This window comes from Monodelphis domestica, chromosome 1 (genome assembly GCF_027887165.1).
Source record: "Monodelphis domestica isolate mMonDom1 chromosome 1, mMonDom1.pri, whole genome shotgun sequence".
Classification (NCBI taxonomy): domain Eukaryota; kingdom Metazoa; phylum Chordata; class Mammalia; order Didelphimorphia; family Didelphidae; genus Monodelphis; species Monodelphis domestica.
Genome location: NC_077227.1, coordinates 478,185,640 through 478,206,957, shown reverse-complemented (window position 1 = coordinate 478,206,957; position 21,318 = coordinate 478,185,640). Strand labels below are relative to the sequence as shown.

Sequence of the window (21,318 nt, the reverse complement as noted above, 5' to 3'; positions counted from 1 at the left end):
TTATGTGATTTCTTCAGCAGCATTCTGGAAAGCACAGGAGCAGAAGCAGAGAAGGCCGGTGATGGAGGTGATTGAGGGTTTGTTGTTTAGAAAGGGACCCTGGGACAAGGAATTCAAGAATACAGCATGGTATAAGTTAACTAATAGATCAAGATTTTAAAAGAAGAAAATTAGGTTAGAACAGAGAGAACGGCCTTTTGTGTGATTGGAGGGACTGAAGGTACTGATCATGTCATATTAAGGAGTTTTGATGAATTTGTAATCAGGGGCTTCTAAGACCCTTCTAAGGTTGTACAGAGGACTGAGTGCTGGGCCTGGAGTCAGATTTGAGTTAAAATTTGGCCTCAGATACTTACTAACTTTGTGACCCTGAACAAGTCATTTAACCTCTATCTGCCTCAGTTTCCTCATAAAGAAAACGAGCTAGAGAAGGAAATGGCAAACCATTGTAGTATCTTTGCCAAGAAAACCCCAAATGAGGTTTTGAAGAGTTGGATATGACTGAAACAACTGAAGAAACTTCCCAGGGTTGTAGTGAGGATCAAAATAAATCATCAGTATTCCTATATATTACCAACTAAACTCCATCAGTGAGAGAAGGGACAACCAAGATGGTGGCCAGAAATAGAGTGCTTCCTGGGGAGAAGGGAGAAAGAGAGCAAGCATTCCTATAGCAGCTACTATCTGCCAGGCATTGTGCTAAGCCTGAGAGAGCCAGCTTTCTGTGATGTTGAAGAGAAAGGGTGAGAGGAAAGAGTCTAATACTAGGAAGGGCTGTTTGTGAACAATATAACAGGAATTCCAGACAGCGCAATGGAAGGGGAAGGTGGAAGGAGTAAAGCGAACCCAGATGGATATTGGGGAAGAGACAGTGGTGGCCAGGAAAAGAGCTTCTATCTAGGAATCCTTCGATTTTGCATCAATGTTTTGTATCATTGTTATTTCTTAGCCCTCTTTTCTTATTAGAATCTCTTCCTTGAATGAGCTTTATTCACCACCTCCCTCTGCCCATGTCTGCTACAACTATGTCTTAGAGCAGATGACACCAAGAGGTTTATCATCCATCCAGACTTCTCTTCTGAGCTCCAGAATTTCTATCTGCTTACAGGAAATGAGATCATATTTGTAAAATGCTTAGCACAGTGCTGCGTACATAGTAGTTGCTTAATAAATGCAAAACATTTGCTTGTTTCCCCTCTTCTTCACTCTACACTTCAAATTCAACATGCTTGAAGCTGAACTAGTTCTCTTTCCCCCTAAACCTTCTCGTTTGTATTTTATTGTTCTCTCTGCGGCACCACTATTCATATGACCTTGAGATTATTATCTTCAACCCTTTTTGTTGTATCCAGTTTGGTACCAGTTTCTGTCAACTCCACCTCTATAATATGGCTCATATACAGGGGTGTGCTGGTAAATATTTAACAATGGGCTTTCTCAGGGAGGGGTGGGTGAAGACAGAATATACTGTTAGATTTAATCTACATTTTTAATATTTCCTCCATCATTTTCTTAAATTTATACAATCAACAAAACAATGAATCAAGCCCCCGTTTGCAGCATTTGCGGATTTCTGAGATGCTCACATTGAAATTTAAAAATTAGATCTTCCAAAAATATGTATTAAAAAATTTTTTTTTAATATATAGATATAGCCCAGTGGAGTTGCTTGTCAACTCCTTGAAGGATGGGAGGGAATAGGGGAGGGAAACAACATGGATCATGTAGTAAGGGGAAAAAAATTTTTTTAATGTAAAATTAAAAAATAAATTTAAAAAATTTTAAACAATTAGATCTTCCAATCCTGTACAAGCTGGCTCTAGCATACCAGTGTGATTCTTCTCCTTCTCCCTATTTTGTCATCACTCCAGTAGTACCACTTATTACCTTATTACCACTATCCTAAAATACTGAAACAGCTTCCTACTAAGTCTTTTGGTCTTTACTTATTCCCCACTCCAAAGCATTTTTTTTAAAGCTCTTACTTTCTGTCTTAGAAATGATATTACAGATTGGTTCAAAGGCAGAAGAGAGGTAATAGCTAGGTAATGGTTGTTAAGTGTCTTGCCTAGGGTCACACAACTAGAAGTGTCTGAGGTCAAATTTGAACCCAGGACTTCTCTATCCACTGAGCCTCCTAGCTGGTCCTCCAAAGCATTCTTTACTCTGCTGGAAGAAAATCTTTCATATCCATAGATCTGTTGAGGTTACTTCTAGGTTCAAAAGTCTTCAGTGGGTCCCAACTGGTTCCCTTCCTACACTTCTGCCTGACAATTAAGGTCCTAATGCCATCTTACCTTTCTTGCCTGAGATCTTCTTCCTCAGACTCTGCAACACATAATTTTGTAAATTTTCTATATGCCATGAACACTGTTTATTAGAGCTGTTGGTATTTTACCCCCATATTACACTATAAACTCCTTGAGGGCAGGGATTGTGTGTCATCTAAACTTTGTTTTTCTTCCAGCTCCTGCAATAGTGTTCTGTACACTTATGCTTAACAATGTTTAACAAATGTTTGTTGCTTTTTGTTAATCTTGGAGCCTACAGGCAAGGCAGGGCCACCAGGGCCACCAGGACCCAGATATGTTTTATTGGGGTTAGATATGCTCAGTGCCTGGCAGATAGAAGTGTGTGTATGGGACTGGGGAGTGGGAGTCAGGATCCCTGGGCTCTGGTTCTGGCACTGCCACTCATTAGCTATCTAGCCATCAGCAAGTCTTAATCTTACACAGTCTGACTGTTTTTCTATTTTTCAATGAGAGCTAATGCCTGCCCTATTTATTCTGTCCTCTTTTAAGTCTGGCAGGAGATGCTATAATGGGAAGGGGTAGAGACAGTCCTAGAGGACCTTCCCTTGGAGAGGCCCAAACCCCTCAGGTTTGTGGCCAATTCAGAATCTTTTTCCTTACTGGTATCATGAACATTTTGTGAATGTCACTCAATAGAATCTTTACTGAGCCTTTCTATGTGCCTGGCCATCCACTGAAGAAGACCAGATGAGATAGTTCTGTCCCTTGGAGAGCTCATATTCTTTGTGATTCAGGCAATAATTCTTGCAGGCACTCAGGTAAAAAAAAAAGATTACTATGTGCTGAGGAAACATAACATAGGAGAATGAGCTCTGGAAGACTAAATTTGAAGGTCATATTAGAGTTCAGACACTGACAGTTTCTTAGTTGTTGATTTATTGGCAGATTTAGAGACATCAAGACCCCTTTGTTCTGGGCTCCGTTTCTGATGCTCTGTGCCTCAGTTTCTTTATCTTTAAAATAAAGATAAATAAAATACTACCTCCTTCATAGGGTTGTAGTGAAGACAGTATTTTTTTAAACCTTAGAGAGATTTGGAAATATGGGCTATCATTATTCAAGAAGGGATGGTAAGAGAAAAACCTTGCAGTACAGGTAGAATCTGCATAGGGAGAGGGGAAAGGAAAAGAAATTCTAGTTTAGAAGGAGGATAAGAGAATGAAGAAAATTAATCCCACAAAATTAAATAATTTGCCAGAAGTCATACAATTGAGGCTGTCTGGACTGAGATTTAAACCCAGATCCTCTAACTCTAAATCTAAAACTGTTTCCATTTTGCCCTCCCATTTCTGCCTTTCCTCTACTACTGGGCTGCTGTGAGAACTGATTTAATCAGTCAGTCAGTTAATAAGCAATAATAAATAATATAAAAAGCATCAAGGATATCAAAATCGAATAGGGGAGACAAGAAGAAAAATATGTACAAACAAGCTATATGCAGGAAAAATAGGAAATTAGTAAAAGGGGGAAGGCACTAGAATTAAAAGGAATTGGGAAAAGGTTTCTATAGAAGATTGGATTTTAGATAGCACTTGAAGGAATCCAGGGAGACCAATAGTCAGAGAGGGAGAGGGAGAGTTCCAAGCATGTGCCACAGCCAGAGAAAATTCCCTGAGCCAAGAGATGGAGTGTCTTGTTTGTAAGGAGGCCACTGTCACTGGATCAAAGAGTGTCTGTCCATTGTAAGGCATAAGATGAATGGAAGGGCAGGGGATAGGTTATAGAGGGCTTTGAGCACCAAACAGGATTTTTGCATTTGATTGCCCAGGCAATAGGGAGCCACTCTAGTTTACTGAGGTATTTTGAAACTTTTGGAAAAAACACTAGTGACTGAATGGAAGAAGACAGATTAGAGGCTGACTCACCTCTTGGGGTCTGTGGTTTATAATTTTCTTCTCCAGTTTATTTTATAAATAAGGAAACCGAGGGAAACAGGGTTAAGTGACTTGCCCAGGGTCACACAACTAGTAAATGGGTTTGCATTTGAACACAGCTCTTCTGGACTCCAGTCCTAGCCCCTCTATTCACTGCGCCACCTAGCTGCTGAAAGGGGGATTATTAAAGAGATATTGTAAAGGTGAAATAGACCTTGACAACAGATTAACTATAGGGTGATAATGGGGGCGGGAAACAGTGAGTTAAGGATGATAAAATGAGATAATGGCTACAAAGAACTGAGTGTAAACTATTATAGAAATGTCTTCCACTCCTATTACTGCCGGGCTGGTTGGCCTGGCCTGGTATTTAACCTCAGCAAAGCTGGAATTTAAGGCCTAGAATAGATGAGGTGCAAGGTGTGCAGAGTGCGCTAGCCTATTCCACGGTTATTGTTCTCCACTTGAAGGATTCCCCTCCCCATCAGCAGCCTGGGCACGGTAGAGCTCCCGGAACATAAAAGGCGCATAAAATAAATGATTTTTTAAAAATGCATTCATTCCAATGTCTCTAGTAAGGCTTCTGGCGAAGAAAAGGTTAAGAGTCCAAAATGGCCTGAACGAAAGAAAAACACTGGGGCCCTAGCTGTATAATTAAAAGGATTCGGATAACCCTTAAGAGTTCCGCGGGGTCTCACCCAGGCTTCCTGCGCCTCCCACGCATTTCACTGGCTAAAGAGGCCTCTTAGATACCTAAACTCTATCCACGGCAACCCAGCCGAGCCTATCGCCCGCCCCATTCTGGTTGGAGGCCCAGTCCCTCCGGCTCGGAGACCTAGGATTGGCTAAACCATTCCGCCCCGCCCCCATCCTAGATCCGCCCTGCTGTTCAGAAGTCTCCCATTGGCCCCAATCCTTTTAGATTCCTAACTGTCTTCCCTCAGATCGTGGAAGGTGAGGGTCGTCTATTGAGAGAACCTGGGAACGCTGGAGCTGGGAAAAGGGGAAGTGTGTCCTTGACAGAGTGGCTTCTGGGAAAGCGAGTCTGTGTGCGCGGAGGCTTCTGGAGAATGAAGTATATCCAACCCTGCGACTTTCCAGGGCCGCTCTCGTCCTGCGCAAGCGCACAGGGACGTTGAGGGGGATAGAGGGCGCCAGTACCGAGAAAATGCTGGACAGGCGTTTGCCCCTTGGGGGCGGGATGGGTCGGAAAATTGTACTATATGTGCTCCTCCCACCCAGGAGGGCATTCCCTTCTTCTTGCTAGGTGTAAATCCTCCCACTGAAATTTACCTGCAGGATCTCCCATTCCTGTACTAGCTGAGTCCAACACACACCTGTACTCCATAAGAAACCAGTTTAGGGCTGCCCATTCTTCCCTACTCCCATATTATCCCCAAGCTTTGGGCTGATTCCTTCTTTATCCTGAAACAGTGACCCTCTGATTTTGGGGCCACCCCTCTGACCTTGGGAGAGATTTCCCCCATTTTCTCTGTCCTTCATCTCCTGAGGCAGATCCCTGAATTTTGGGTTTATTAGTCCCTGATCCTAAAGATGACCCTGGGACTGACATGCCCCCCCCCCCCAACTGATTCCTCTCACAGTAGGATTTTACTTCTTTCACACACTCACACCCCCTTCTCATCATTCTCCCGCTTAATCTTTGGGTCTGATCTCTTATTGTTCATTGCTTTATGTCAGATTCTGTGACTCTGTTTAGGGTTTTCTTGGCAAAGATACTGGAGTGGTTTGCCATTTCCTTCTCCAGTTCATCGTACAGATGAGGAAACTGAGGCAAACAGGTTTAAGTGACTTGCCAGGGTCACACAGCTCAAAAGAGGCTAAGGACAAATTTGAACTCAAAGATGACTCATCCTGATTCTATGTCTGGTACTCTTCTAACCCCTATGCCACCTAGCTGCCTTGCCATCTTGACCCTAAGACTAAGTGTGGGATTAATCCTGCTGAGCCTGACTGACCCAGGAACTGACTCTTCTCATAGTAGTGCTGCATCTTCCCCCAGATCCTCCGTTGGGGCCTGATCTTTTTTTTATCTTTATTTTATTCCAATAACAAATTTACACATAAGTTTCCCCAAGTTATATGATTCATGCTGTCTCCCTCTAGTTGACAAGCAATTCCACTGAGTTATACATATATTATGGCCCTGATCTCTTGACCCTAAGGCTAAACCTGGGGCTGATCCCCCTGACCCTGACTGGCCCTGAAGCTAATTCTCTTCACCCGGAACTGAACATGTATTGTCTGTGGGGATCCTCCCTATTTAAGTTGGGAGGATTTCCTAGAGGCTTCACACATACACACACACAGACACACACACACACACACACACATACCACACACACACACACACATTCTGGACAAGGGCTGAGTCTCCTTGGGGAGAAGGGCTCAGTGGTCTTGAGGATTCCAGCAGTCTATGCATACCCCCAATCAATCTTCCAAGGTTATCAAACCTTGGCAAATTCCTGTGGGAGGTCCCTTCTTCCTTATTTTTGACTCCTTCCCTTCCTCTCCTCCATTCTTCTGTCCCCTGTCCTCCTCCCTAGTCAGCCTCTCCCATCCTTGTCTAGCTGGCTAAGCCTCATTCAATTGTCTCCTCCACCTAGAGGAGTTAACTGGGTGGGCTCACAAGCCAAGGATTGACAAGGAATGGCATGCCAGGGAGGGGCTGGGGATGCCTTAGAGGTGAGCCAGCTTTGTGGGTCACCAGAGACCGAGACCTGAAGGACTGGAAACCCCTTCTGTACTAAATCCACAACGTCAGGTACTGATGTGAGGTATTCCCTCCTGATCCTTTAAAGGACTACTGGGAGCAAAGATTGACAGAACTGCAGAGGAAAAGCAGCTCTCTGGGGCTGGTATACTGAATAGTGAGCCCCCAACTCTATTCCTCTGATTCTTGCACCCACCTTCCTGAGCCCCACACTTCCTCTGCTCCACCTTCGCCCAACCCCTCCCAGGACCTCCCCCGCCCTCCCCCAGAGGGAAAAGGAGGAGGCCTCACAGAGTTCAACTCAGCAGAGACTTCTCCTGATCGGGAGTCTTACGCAGGACAGGACCCACAGAGGACACTTGCCTGTTTCAGCAGAAGGTAGGTTCATGAGCTCGTCTGTATTTGCCCTCCCTGGGACAGGGGACAGGTGCTTGGGGCATCCTGGGGCTGATAAGCTCTGGGAAGAGGGTGGCTGTGTTCTCTCTCCCAGGTGAGTGCCCGGGGCATGAGGACGCAGGGACTGAGGGAAGCTAGCTGCAGGTCTGGAGAGAACCTTACCTTGGGAGTTGGAAGCTCCTCTCTGTGTCGACCCCACATAGTGGTGCTGGCTGGTGGGGAGCACACTGTTCTCAATGAGGACCCGGATGCTCAGTTCACCCACCGCCCAGGGCAGGACCCATCCCATTGCTTGGTTGACCCATTCCCCGGCTTCCTGGCTCTCTCATCTTCGACTTCCCCAGAGAGCTCTGTCCCATGGAGGTAGAGCAAAGCTTGGAGCTTGGGGGAACATTCTGTATATGTTGTCTAAATCAGACTGTCACGCCTGCATCTGTATGTAGTTGTACTCATATAGGCTGGCCTGCCACACAAGCCATCAAGCTGTCACACACTCCTCTGGATCGCTCAGCATTTATACATATATGCTCACATGTACAATCACACATGGTCACATGCATATACTTTTATGCTCAGGTACTTACATGATCTGTTTTACAAAGCTGAGTGGAAGACCTAAAGCTTTGTTCAGGGATGGGAGCCCTTAGCAAGGAGCTTGGGATCTGGTTGGGGGTCAGGTCTGTCTGCAGGTCTCGGAAGCTCTGGTCTGGCTGCCCTTCCCCCTTCTGTGCTGGGTAAATATTTGTGTCCTTCCTCAGCAGGGCCAGATCAAACTGCTCCTCCCTCCCTCCCTCCCTCCTTTCCGACACTTCCCAGCGGCTTCATGGACCCCCTTGAATCTGTGGTGAAGAACCCATACACCAGCATCAGCATTCCACGAGCCCACCTCCGTCCAGACCTAGAACAGCAGCTCCAGCAAAGCCAGGACACACGGAACCCTGGGGCCAGGCCTGGCCCTGCACCCGATTGCTCCCTGCCAACAGCAGGTGGGTGGACCAAGGGGGAAGCCAAAGGAGGGTCCCAAATCCAGACCCAGGCACCCGATTGCTCCCTGCCAACAGCAGGTGGGTGGACCAAGGGAGAAGCCAAAGGAGGGTCCCAAATCCAGACCCAGGCACCCGATTGCTCCCTGCCAACAGCAGGTGGGTGGACCAAGGGGGAAGCCAAAGGAGGGTCCCAAATCCAGACCCAGGCATCTTGGCAACAGCCAGGGAATCCCTACGGCAGTGTGAAACAGACATCAGGGAGCACAAACCCACCTTATTGTAACATCCCACCTGTACGGCGTGGAGACGACATTGCCCATCACTGCTGTTGCTGCCCTTGTTGCCGTTGCTGTCGCTGCCCTCGATGCTGCCGCTGCCACAGCTGTTGCTGTGTGGTCTCTTAACTCCTCTGAACACCTACAGCCCAGAGGAACCCAGACTGAAGGAGGCCTATGAGGCAGCTGGGTTCGTTGGCATTCAGGGGTAAGGAGACACATATCACTCTGGGTGGCTCCTTCTTGAATGGCATTAGATCTCCTCTGGCCAAAAGAACTGGAGCTCAGGACAGAGGCTGAAGTCACTGGGATTTGGTGCATTTGAAATCTTCCTATTTCCCTCCCCAAGTCATTCATCATGACAGGACAGAGAATCCTGGGCAGAATCAAGAGTCCAGGAATCACAGAATTTCGGAACTCAAATGGACAAAGAGACCATCTAGTCCAAGCTGTACCTAAACAGGATTCTATGATATCCATGATAAATACGTATCAAACTACTATTCAAACATCACCAGTGGCCAGGGGCCCACCATCAACCTCTGTAGCCTATTCTACCTTTGGTTGACTCTACTCATTAGGAAGTTTTCCCTCATGTTGAATGGAAATTTATTTTTATAAAAGTTCCATGCACTGATTTTAATTCTACCCTTTGGGGCCAAGTAAAACAAGTCTAATCCTTCTCCATCACAATTCTTCAGATATTTGAAAACAACTGTCATGTCCCTCCAGGTTTATTCTTTTCTTCTCCAGGATAAGCCTGTCTCATTTCTTCAACTGATCATAGCATGTCATGGTTTCTGGGCCAGTCGGCTTCCTCCAGCTTCTTAATGCCTTGTCTAAAATTTGATATCCAGACCTAAATACACCATCATAAGATTTGGGGATGAGTCCAAAGATGGGAGTCTATTGTGAAGAGCATGTTGGAAGGGGTGTCAGGGGCCGGGGTTGGAAGAAGCAGGATCTCTACCTAAGAATGAGGAAGGCATTCAAACCTCCTCTCCAATCTCTGGTAGCCTAACCCTGTGCCTATTGAAAGCCTCACAGGCCTAGGGCAAGCCATCAGCACTGGTGCTACCTACTACTGACCACTATTTACCGACCAGAATCCTGAACCAGGGATGAAACTCCATGGGGAGGATTCCTGTCCTCACTCAGCTTAATCCAAAGGCCCTATCAAACCCATGCCTCACCTCACCTGAGACCAAAAGCATCAGTGACTAGCCCCAGGGGGCTCCTCACTTCTTCCAGTTACTCCTGTTGTTCCCTTGTCAATAAACCTAAATAATTTGTTCAGCTCTGTCTTTACCACTGCTTTGCTATGATTATCCAAAACCATATAAATCATTTAATGGTTGGACTGGGGGTCTAGGGTTTGGGTTGGTCCATTTGAAGCCTGAAGACTTATAAGAATTGGGTCCATGGACAGAGAGGAAGGGATTCTTAGGCTTGAGAAATATAGCTTTGTATAGTGCCTTAAAGCTTTCATCAGAGTTTCCTCAAAACCACTCTGAGATAGAATAGACCAAGTATCATTCTCCCCATTTTAAAGATAAGAAAACTGAGCCTCTGAAGCATTGTGACTTGTCCACAGTTATATTGTTAGTGTCTGGATTGAGAATCAAACCCTTCTCTCCTGATTCTAAGATTCACACTCTTTACCACAGAATTACATTCTCTGATGTCTGTTCTCAACCTTGCTTCCCTTTCGGCTAGGGCCAGACCAGCCTGAAACGAGAAGATGACCAACCCTCTGCCTGGTGTCATTAGGCAGTAACAGTCCCCACAGCTCTCAGCCACTATTTCTATACCACTTGCCAGCTAGGCATAGAAGCTCTGAAGAGGGACCCTCTTCACCTCTATTTCCTCTTTTCTAGTCTCAAGTTTCTCCCCCACCCTCCAACCCATATCTCCTGTCTTAGAATCAATACTATCAGTTCAAAGGCAGAAGAGCGATAAAGGCTAGGAAATTGCCCAGGGTCACACAGCTAGGAAGTCACCTAGCTTCACCTTCCTCCCCAAAACCCCAAATAACCCAGACCTCTTGCTTATGCTTTGCTCTGTTCCAGACCTGTGACTAAACTGCCTTTGGCCTAACCTTATGACCTGACCTGTCCCTCAGCCTTTGTCCCAACAGTAAGGAAGGAATTGAAGATCACCCAGAGCCAAGCCTCCTCCACCCACCCAGTGTGAGGAAGCAGCGGGGCCAGTGTGCAACCAGGAGCATGATCTAAAGGCCGGCATATAAGTGTGAATGAAGAGCACATTTATGGAATGGCAGACCCACAAGGGACAGCTATGATAGAATGGACCAAGAGCCCAGAACATACAAGAGTTGGGTGAGGGCAGCCTAGGCCCGCTTTCTCAGGGACATGACTTTTCTGCTGCAGTTTTGCAAAGACGTTTTCACATGGCGGTCATGAGGATCATGAGGGAAAAGAAGATTCCTAATGAGGCAGGACAGGAGTTAGTTAACAAGAAAGGGTCGAAGGACTTTGGGTACAGAAGCCAGAGTAGAACCTGGCTAGGCCGGTGATTCACCTTCTAAATCCTCAGCTTGGGTGGAGAATGATTTCCTAGTTTCCTTCGAAACTTTGGTCTCCTTTGACCCTATGGTCAAGTGGTCCCACCTACTCCCTGGCATACCCTGGCCCCACCCACTGCCAGCCTCTGCTTCATGCCTTTGCCAGTTCCACCCTCATTCCTCCCATTCCTCCCATGGTGGGCCTAGGACTCAGGGAGTTCCGCTGAAAGAATTAGAGATCATCTCATTGAACCCTCCTTTTACAGGCAGAGAACCTGAGGCCTGAGAAAAGGGATCTCTCCAAGGTCACAGAGATGGCTTTAGGGGCAGAACCCTGATCTTTTTCTTCTACAGCCAGCATTCTTTTCCTAGAGAAGGCAATCCTAGGGCATCTATGCCAACCCACCCCAGCTGGGTTTTTACGGGCATATTCTGTGAGCATTCTTGCATGTCTATCTTTGTCCTAGTCGCTATTCAAGAAACATGGAAAAGCACTCAAAGCAATTATAGTTTTTCTGGAAAGAGAAGTCACCCATGAGGAACACTGAATTTTGAACAGAACATATCAGACTTTAAAAGCAGTGAGAGCTAGGAGATGTAAAGGGATCATGAAATCTCCTCTTATTCCTGCATGGTAGTGGATCTTGAACTGCATCATCTTGAAGGGAAAGAGATAGAAACAGGGCAGAAGGATGAGAGAAAGGAAGAGAGAGGGGGCAGCTGGGGGACTCAGTAGATTGAAAGCCAGGTTCTGGGTTCAAATCTTGCCTCAGACACTTCCTAGCTGGGTGACCCTGGGCAAGCCACTTCACTCCCATTGCCTAGCCCTTACCACTCTTCTGCCTTGGAACCAATATGTTGTATTGATTTTAATATGGAAGGTAAGGGTTTAAAAAAGAAAAGAAAAGAAGAGAGCAAGGGGTGGGGAGAGAAGAATGGAAGGGCATTTCAGAAGGGATAATAATAACTATATTATATATTTATATAACTTACAATGTCAGGAGGCAGCCAGATAGCTCAGTGGATAGATCATTGAACCTGGAGTCAAGAAGACCTGAATTCAAATTCAGATTCAAAGACTTACTAGCTGTGTGACCCTGGGCAAGTCACTTAACCCCCACTGCTTAGCCTTACTACTCTTCTGCTTTGGAACCAATACTTAGTATTGATTCTAAGATGGAAGGTAAGGGTGAAAGAAAGAAAGGAAGAAAGAAAGGAAGGAAGAAAGAAAGAAAGAAAGAAAGGAAGGAAGGAAGGAAGGAAGGAAGGAAGGAAGGAAGGAAGGAAGGAAGGAAGGAAGGAAGGAAGGAAGGAAGGAAGGAAGGAAGAGAAAGAAAGAAAGAAAGAAAGAAAGAAAGAAAGAAAGAAAGAAAGAAAGAAAGAAAGAAAGAAAGAAAGAAAGAAAGAAAGAAAGAAAGAAAGAAAGAAAGAAGCCAGCTGGGTAGTTCAGTGGCTAGAATGCCAGGCCAGAAGATAGGAGGTCCTGGGTTCAAATTTGGCCTCAGGCACTTCCTAGCTGTGTGACCCTGGGCAAGTCACTTGACCCCCATTGCCTAGCCCTTACTGCTCTTCTGCCTTGGAGCCAATACACAGTATTGACTCCAAGATGGAAGGTAAGGGTTTAAAAAAAGAGAGAGAAAGAAAGAGAGAAAGAAAGAATGGAAGGGCATTTCAGAAGAGTTAATAATAGCTATATTATACATACATTTATATAACTCTTACAATGTGCCAGGAGGCAGCCAGATATCTCAATGGATAGAGCTCTGGACCTGGAGTCAGGAAGACCTGAATTCAAATTCAGCTTCAGAGACTTACTAGCTGTGTGATCCTGGGCATGACATTTAATCTCAATTTTAATCCACCAGAAAAAGGAAATGGCAAACCACTCTAGTATCTTTGCCAAGAAAACCCTATGGATAATTTTGACATGCTTTATAGTCCAAGGGGGTAATAAAGAGTCAGACACAATTGAACAGCTGAGCTATATACCAGGCACTGTACTAGCACTTTATAATTATAATCTCATTTGATCTTCACAACAACCTGGGAGGTGGGTGCTATTATGATTCCCATTTTACAGATGAGGAAACGGAGGTAAACAGCTTAAGTGTCAGGCCGGACACTCCATTTCCTGTTTTAGGAATGGTGGATACATTGGGGAACATTGAAAGATGAAGCTGAGTTTGAAGCCAGATCATAGAGAGCCTTGACGCCCAGGCTTAGGGGACTTCATCCTGTGAGCAATGGGTTACAGCTTCCATTTCTTGAGTAGTAGAGGAATGCAATGGACTTGAGAACACTTAGTCTGACAGGACCCGCTGGATGGACTGGTCTCTCCACATCTAACAGCTATCAGGAAGCAATCACTGCCCAGAGGTGCCTGGTATGTGTGAAGTGTTCACTGCAATGACCCAGGTGTCAGGAATCTTAATAGATCAGGGCCCAGAAGACGGACTCATGCCAGCTGTGCCCCCCTTACTGAGAAAGCACTATGCAACCCCCATCTTCTCTCCCCATGATCCAGGGTCCTCCTTTTCTGCCCGCCTCGCCCTGGTGCCCGTGGCCCACTCAACCGCCTTGCTTAGTAGGAACTCCCTTCTCACTCTCCACCCCCCAAGCCCAACCAGAGAGAGAAACAGCCCCACCCAGTCTGAGCCACAAGAACTCGTCAGACCAGTTTGGGGAGAGTTTTGGGGGCGGGCTGAGGGAGGGAAAATGAGGGAAGGGGGGGCTAGGAAGGAGAGGCTTCCCTCCCCTTTACTTTCTGCTAGATTCAGAACAAATTGGACTCAAAGCAAGTCTTCAAGTTCCCACTACAGAAACTCCTTGAGTTAAACTGAGACACTGACTCAGAACCTTGACCTTACGCCATTCTTGGAACAAGAGCATTATATATGATCTGAGGAAGAGATGGCCAAGAGCAGGGACAGAAGCTCCCCCAGGGCTGACCCATGTTCACAAGCTGAGAAGCAGCATGGTGTATTGCTTGGAATCAGAAGTAGATTCAAAGGGGGCAGCAAGGTGGCTCAGTAGATAGAGAGCCAGGTCCTGGGCTCCAATCTGGCCTCAGACACTTCCCAGCTGTGTGACCCTGGGCAAGTCAATGAACCCCCATTGCCTAGCTCTTACCATTCCTCTGCCTTGGAACCAACACACAGTATTGATTCCAAGACAGAAGATAAGTTTAAAAAAAAAAAAACTGGATTCAAGTTCTAGCTATGTGATCATGAGCAAGTGACTTTTAAACTTTCTGAGCCTCAGTTTCCTCATCTGTAAAACAGCTCATGAAGCTATGGTGAAGAAAGCGCTGTATAAACGCTGTTTATTATCATCACTCACTGCCTGACCAAGCCCCTGTGTGAAGGGGGATACGGCCCAGTTGGACGCAGCTTTTCCCATGGTCCTCTACGACCCTACGACCCTCATGCTCTGTGTCTAATGGCTGATCTAGTATCTTCCCCATGACAAGCTTGCCATCTACAAGCTGCCCCCATGGCTGCTATGGGGAGTGATAAAAGGAAGGTCCTGCTGACTGGGTTTTTCCCTAGTTAAGGGGAACAAGCAGAGGTGGGCAAGCAGAGGGCCCTAAGACTCTTTATCTCCCACAGGCCATGTGTCTGGAAGCCTGTGGTGGGAGATCTCATTGCAGGGCTTTTGTGACTGAAAGTGGAGCTGGCTCATCCTACTCCTGGGTGGTAATGTGAGCCCCCACTGGGGGAGGGGGAGCCCTGAGCACCTTGAGTACCCATCAGACTCCCTGGGATCTGGCCCTGGGGCCAGCCACATGCAGGAGAACAAGATCCAGACCAGTGGTGGAGAAGCAGGTAAGAGCTGGGAGTAGAGCTGGGGCTCGGGAACAGGGAAAGCAAGGGAAGGAGGGAGGGAAGGGCCTGTGAGCTGGTGTCTAAAAGAGGCAGAGATGGGAGAGATAGAGGTACAGAGAGCCTTAGAAGTTAGGCCTACAGTTAGGAATTATCTGGTACTAGAGTGATGCTGTAGGGTCCTGCCTTGGGGAGTGGGAAGGGAGAGAGATGGATGAGGAGTGAGTTATAGACCTATCCCTCAGCCCTTGGTCGGCTCTGTAAATACCCTGGGCTGGAAGACTGGGCTATTCAAAGCCACTGATGACCCAACAAGTCTTTCTCTCAATTGACTATGATAGATAAATCCCTTCTGTACCCAACTCCCTTCAAGGCAAACCCCAACTCAGGGAAATGAGTTCAGGCATCAGAGACCCAAAACATTAGCTGGAGGTGAAGCTACAAGTGCCAGGGAGACAACTCTCCCCATAAACACCTCTCTTGGGTAAAATTCAAAAGTCTGAGGCTCTAGTCTTGGGCAGCTGAGAGGAGACTACCTAGAAACATGCAGAGCTGGAAGGTTGAGGCCTTGAAGGACTGAGTGAAGGAGAGAGACAAAGTCCTAGAATGCTAAGGGGTGAGTACTCTAAGAGCCACTGAAAATGGCCAAAAGGCCAGCAGGTAAGAAGTGAGTCAAGTGGGTAAAGCCATCCAGGAAGTATGAGAGAGAGAGAGAGAGAGAGAGAGAGAGAGAGAGAGAGAGAGAGAGAGAGAGAGAGAGAGAGAGAGAGAGAGAGAGAGAGATTCTTCTTTAACTGGGGCCTTGGAAGGGCCTTTGGAGAAGAAGCTTGTTGTTCTGACACCTGGGGCAAAGTGAGTAGGAAAACTTGAGGGAGTAGCTTCAGGATACAAGGTCCCAGAGAAGGAATACAGAGACTGCAAAACAGGGTCAGGCCATTATTGCAGAGGCCACTAACTGCAAAGGGACTTCACCTCAGGATACCCTGAGGTACCTCACATCAGTCAAGACTCAGTGGCCTTCATTGTGCCATGGAACATGGGAGAAAATTACAGTGACAATTGTCTCCCTTGACCCTAGGATATGGTATTATGGCCCTGGCACTGACCACTGGGAGGGGAGTGGAATGGGCCCATTGGGGTCCCAAAGCCTAGCAAGAGTGAAGGTGGCTATACTGAATATATGAAAGCCCATGACAAAGGCTGTGAGATACAGGAAGCAAAAGGAGAAAGGAACAGGTCAAATGTCAAATGCCCTGAAGTAAAACCCCAAACATTCTGCCCTGGTTAGGCAGGATTTCCCCGAGGAAGGACTCAGAGGGGAAAGGCAATTTCCTGAAATGTATCATCATTTCAGCATTTGGGAGAGTCACATTCAGGGTTTTCTGGAGTGAATGCCAGGGTGAAGAATGAAGATTATTGCTGAAAATTAGAAAGGATTCCCTTTGATAGGTCAAAGACCATTTGTGAATATTATTGTCTCCCTAACCAGACTGAATGCCAAAAGGCAGGGACTATGTTTCTGGTCTCTGCCATTGACCCTAGCCAGTAATAGGCATGAACACAAAAATTGGAGCTCTTTAAAGAGCTATTGACTTGTGTCAATTTGATTAAAAGGCAGAGAAGTCTGGTTTGGTGGGAAAGGAAGGAAGAGTGTTCAAAAAACACATGGATGTTCAATCATCCCTCAGTATTTCCAGTGGAGGTCCCAAATTCAGCAAAGATTTTGTGAACTAACCTGTTCTCAAATAGCAGTGAATTTCCTGAGGACAGAAAGGGAGGTAGCCACTAGGGACTCTAGTCTCCTTGAGAACAAACCAGAAAAAAAGATGTCTCTGTTCAATTCCTCCTTTATTCTATCTTCTCTACCTTCCATGTACCCCAACAAACTGTTTTCAGAACTTCTGACAGAGGCTCCATGATTGTTCCCTTTCCAAATTAGTCCCAGGTTCATGACCCCCCCCCCCCAATCCTATTTTAGTTATCCCCAAACTCTTTACTCCTCAGCCTTCCGATGAACAGGGAGAAGTTAGAGGCTTTCCTTGGCTCTGTGCAGTTTGGAAATGGGATATCTGTGGTCCTCATTCAGGCCATGTGCCTTTTAGTTGCTCTGTGTGTGTGTCCTATGCATTTATATATTTATAGAATCAAAGAATTTAGAACTAGAAGGGCCCTGAATGACCACTGGACTAACCTCCTTATTTGATAGGAGAATAAACTGAGGTTCAGAAAGGTGATGTGACTTGCCCAGGGTCACACAAGTGGTAAGTGTCAGGTATTCAAACCCAGGTCTTCTGATACCAAGGATACTACTTATTCTACTGTGCCATATTGCTTTCCCCTATGTCAGGGTGTCCTGAACACATGAAGCTTTGCATAACCTAAGTCCTGTCAAATGGTTCAGCAGCAGAAATGGATATGGTTTCTTATCAGCGGAAATAACATTAATGAAGGCACATTATCGCTTGCTTTGCCATTGCACCCTAAGGACCATCTGACTTGCTACTGAATCTTCCTATGTGTGTTATCTCCCACTAGAAAATATGAGCTCTGAGAACAGGGACTGCCTTGCTCTCCTTTTTGTATCCCCAAAGCTTTGCACCTTGTAAGTGTTTAATAGATGTTTTTCATTCATTCATGCATTCATTCATTCCCAGTAGTTAGAGCACTGGTTAAGAACATCTGGTTTCATATTCTGCCTCAGACTTACTAGATGTATCACTGTGGGCAGATAAATCACTTAAACTCTCTAAGCCCCAATTTTCTCATCTGAAAAATGGGCAAGAGCCTGCAAAGGATATTTCCAAGGACCAGATGTTTGTTTATCCCAATATTCTCATCTATAAAACAGGAAGAATATTATGAAGGGTTATTGCAAAGATCAGATGTTTGTTTGCCTCAGTCTTTTCATCTATAAAATGGGAAGGATATCGTGAAGGGTTTTTGCAAGAATCAGATGTTGTAAAATGCTCTGCAAACGAGGAAATGCTATCTATATAAATGTCCAGTGGTGGTGTTTCTTTTATGAGCATCTCTGACTCCATGTCTGTAGCTGCCTGTATCCTCTGAGAATAGAGCTAGCACAAAGAGATATAGTTAGGCCTTTTGAAGGTAAAGGTTGGAGTTAAGGTACATTCTAGGACAGGAAAGGCCTGATGAGGTCAAGACCTTATACCACTCCTTGGCACTGAGCCCTTACTGGCCCAGAGATCCAAGGCTGAATGAGTCCCAGGTCCCAGCCTTGGCCCTTCTTTCTTTCCACAGAATGTTGCACATAGAGGGAGCTCCTGAGGGTGAGGCCGTTCCTGCTAAGGAGAAACCTTCTGACGTGGGAGCCCGCCGGAATGACTGCATCATCTGCTATTCCTCTTATGACTTGGCTGGCCGCCTTCCACGCCGTCTCTACTGTGGCCACACCTTCTGCCAGGCCTGCGTCCGGCGACTGGACACCCCAGCTCACGAACAGCGATGGATCCCTTGTCCCCAGTGCCGCCAGAGTACACCCACACCCCGAGGTGGCGTAGCCATGCTGGACCTCGATCTGGCTGCCTTCCTTGCTGTGAAGGCCGAGCGAGAGCCCCCCCGGGGAGAGCCCTGGTCTCCCACTCCCCACAAAGGCAGCCCTCCCAAGCCTGGCTCTGTCATCACTCAGCAGCCAGCCCGCCACTGTCCAACCCTAGGCCCTCAGCCCAGCTTCCCCAGACAGGGTTGCTGTTGGGGCTGTTGTGGCTGTTGGGGCTGTTGCCCATGCTGTGACCCTGAGGGCACCCCTGAAGTCTAAGCCTTGCCTGGACATACATGTGCCCAGCACCAGACATCCTGCCATGGAACAGTCCCCAGCCACAAGCTCTTCTTCGGAAGCTCTCCTCTGCTTGGTCCCCTGAATTAGCCTGTACACGAGGCTGAAAATGGGGGTCAGAGCTGCATCCTGTGTCACGTCTCATCACGGCTCCTTTGCTCTTCTCACTAGGTCCCCATTCCCTCGCCAGTTGCTACCCACCTCTTCTCTGTGCTGATTCATCATCCTAGGCTCCCTAGCAGGACCTCGTGTTGTGGTGGTTTGGAGCTTCTAGTTCTTCAAGGTGGCAAAGGACTTCTGGCTGCCGAAGCCTGCTGAAGGTTTCCTCGGCTGCCTGGGTCCCCTAGAAAACTCAAATCTTGGCAGTGAAGCCCCTTAGTGAGATGGGATAGGGCTGTGAACCTGCCATCCCGAACATGAGCTTCATAGGCTACTCGGATGAAAGTCTGTTGTCCCAGAACAGGCCACTGCCTGGATCATGAGGGTAGGGGTGCCTGGGACCATGGCCGAAATCCCCGCCGTTTGGGATAGGGTACAAGGGCTATGTTTACACCCATTTGTTCTGTTTGTTGTTGTTGTTGTTTTTTTAAACTAAAGTGTGACTTATCTACTTTGGTCTCTGTTCTCCATCAATTGCATGTTTGCTAAAGCCACAGAGTTTGTCTGTGCCTGCCTGTGACTCCTTTTGGCCCCAGTGCTTCATCTAATCAGGGCTCCATTTCCCCAGGCAGGGAACAAGACCTAAAGAGTGAAGCCGGGGGCAGCTGGGTAGCTCAGTGAATTGAGAGCTAGCCCTAGAGACGGGAGGTCCTAGGTTCAAATCTGGCCTCAGACCCTTCCCAGCTGTATGACCCTGGGCAAGTCACTTGACCTCCATTGCCTAGCCCTTACCACTCTTCTGCCTTGGAGCCAATACACAGTATTGACTCCAAGACGGAAGGTAAGGGTTTAAAAAAAAAACAAAAAGAGTGAAGCCATGAATGACCTCTCTAGAGCATGCCTTCTGTCCAGAGTCTGCTGTACCATCCCAGCTTCCTGTGGGAAGACAGGACTGATCTGTAACCTCAAACACGAGACCCTGACCCTTTGGGTCCTGACCCCCAGACACAGGGACTCCCCAAAAAAGTGACCTAGGCCCCTGATCCCAGGGAGGATACTCAGTCAATTCCTGTGTTGTCCAGAAGGGGGTAGTACTACCTCCCCTTTGGCAGGGCTTTGTACCTAGGTCCCAGGAGGATGCCCTGGGCTGCCTGGTTGTGGAGGGGAGGGGAAGGCGTCCAAGGGAATGTGCTGACCCAGGAGGGCCACAGATCTGCCTCACCCACCAAGTCCAAAGTCTCCTGTGCCCACAGGGAACATGCAGAGAGTGGGGACTCCCCACAGCCTGGCCCCCTGGAGAGTATGTCTAAACCTGACCCTGGCATGGGAGGTAGGGGGATGGCCGTTGATTCTGCTGCCCCAGAGAAAGAACTGATCAAGGAGGAATTGACTCCAAGAAAAGGGAGCACCCACCCTAGGGCACAGGTGAGGTCTACAGCAAGGCCAGCAGCCAGGCTCAGTCAGAACTCTCTGCAGCCAGAGTAAGGGCTCATTCTATAGTCAGGTTTCTAAGTTCTGTTTGAGTTAAGCACAAAACCAAAAAAGCAAGGAACCTTAGGGACCATCCTAATCTAACCCTGCCTTCTCCAGGGATAGTGAGAGACTGATTTCATTCTAACCATGGCCCTAGCAAGACCCAGCTCTAAATCTGATAGTGACTCCATTGAGGATGCTGACCCACTCCAGGCACAGATATTCATCTGGACTTTCCTTTACATTACCCTTCTCCTCCAAACCCTGACCTATGCACACCCGGTATGATCCTGCCACTCCATCTCTGCTGTCCTTCGCCCTCCTTTGCCCCAGCCTGGGCTCTGGGAGCAGAAGCTGCCTCTGGTGTGCTCACCTGGCTCCGGTGGACCTTCCAGGAAAGTGGACGGTATCCTTGGGAGGGTGAACAACAGACAAGGAGATAGCAAGAAGGAAGGGCACAGAGACAAGTTAAAGATTAGGGATCTGTTTATTAGCAGAGTGCCCTGTAGCAGATAAGATGTGTGGAATTTGCCAGCCTAGAACTCATGTACCTCAGAGGTGCACTGCTTGACTCCACTTTTTCCCCATTACTCAGATGTTCTGGGTTTGGGTAGAGAAAGCTACAATCTAAGGAAGAGCCCAGACTGGAACTGCGATTCCAGAATACCAACCCCAGACATCTGCCCTCCACCTCGCCACTGGGGTAGGTATAGGGAGAAGCCAGCGTTAGTGTGGCACATGTCTCTGACTGTGGGCAATCATGGTCATGATTATCCATGTGTCCACTGGCATCTCCAGGCTGGGGAAAGGGAGAAGTGTCCTCAGACAGCGATCACACGTCAGGAATGGTCTGGAAGAATTTGGCTTCAGCTAAGGGGGTGGCACCCAAACCAAGAGAAAGTAATCCTCTTCTTAGGAAGGGTTTGGGGGTAGGGATCTTGGGCCCTGGGGGGCAGCCTGTGGCTAGAGAACAGGTCAGAAATTTGGTGTCCTCACCCAGGGAGTGGGGGGCAGATTAGCTCCCT

At 47.2% G+C, this 21,318-nt stretch overlaps 2 protein-coding genes across 4 annotated transcripts; both read left to right on the top strand.

Moving 5' to 3' along the window:
- The first annotated feature begins 5,027 nt into the window (after nucleotides 1-5,027).
- On the top strand, nucleotides 5,028-9,876 carry CYSRT1 (cysteine rich tail 1). Of its 3 annotated transcripts, none has more exons than XM_056823083.1 (2): nucleotides 5,028-7,301; nucleotides 8,136-9,876. In XM_056823083.1, exon 2 carries the CDS (start codon nucleotides 8,143-8,145, stop codon nucleotides 8,707-8,709), a length of 567 nt encoding a protein of 188 aa, XP_056679061.1. In that variant the 5' UTR covers nucleotides 5,028-7,301; nucleotides 8,136-8,142; the 3' UTR covers nucleotides 8,710-9,876. The 3 variants fall into 3 exon arrangements, with proteins under 3 accessions (XP_056679061.1, XP_007475510.2, XP_007475509.2); XM_007475448.3 differs by having other exon boundaries at nucleotides 5,032-7,301; nucleotides 8,081-9,876; XM_007475447.3 differs by having other exon boundaries at nucleotides 5,033-7,301; nucleotides 8,078-9,876.
- A 3,977-nt stretch (nucleotides 9,877-13,853) lies between these two features.
- On the top strand, nucleotides 13,854-19,318 carry RNF224 (ring finger protein 224). The gene is made up of 2 exons (XM_056812765.1): nucleotides 13,854-14,928; nucleotides 18,187-19,318. The coding sequence occupies exon 2, from the start codon at nucleotides 18,188-18,190 to the stop codon at nucleotides 18,701-18,703; it is 516 nt and encodes a 171-aa protein (XP_056668743.1). The 5' UTR covers nucleotides 13,854-14,928; nucleotide 18,187; the 3' UTR covers nucleotides 18,704-19,318.
- The last annotated feature ends 2,000 nt before the right edge of the window (nucleotides 19,319-21,318 follow it).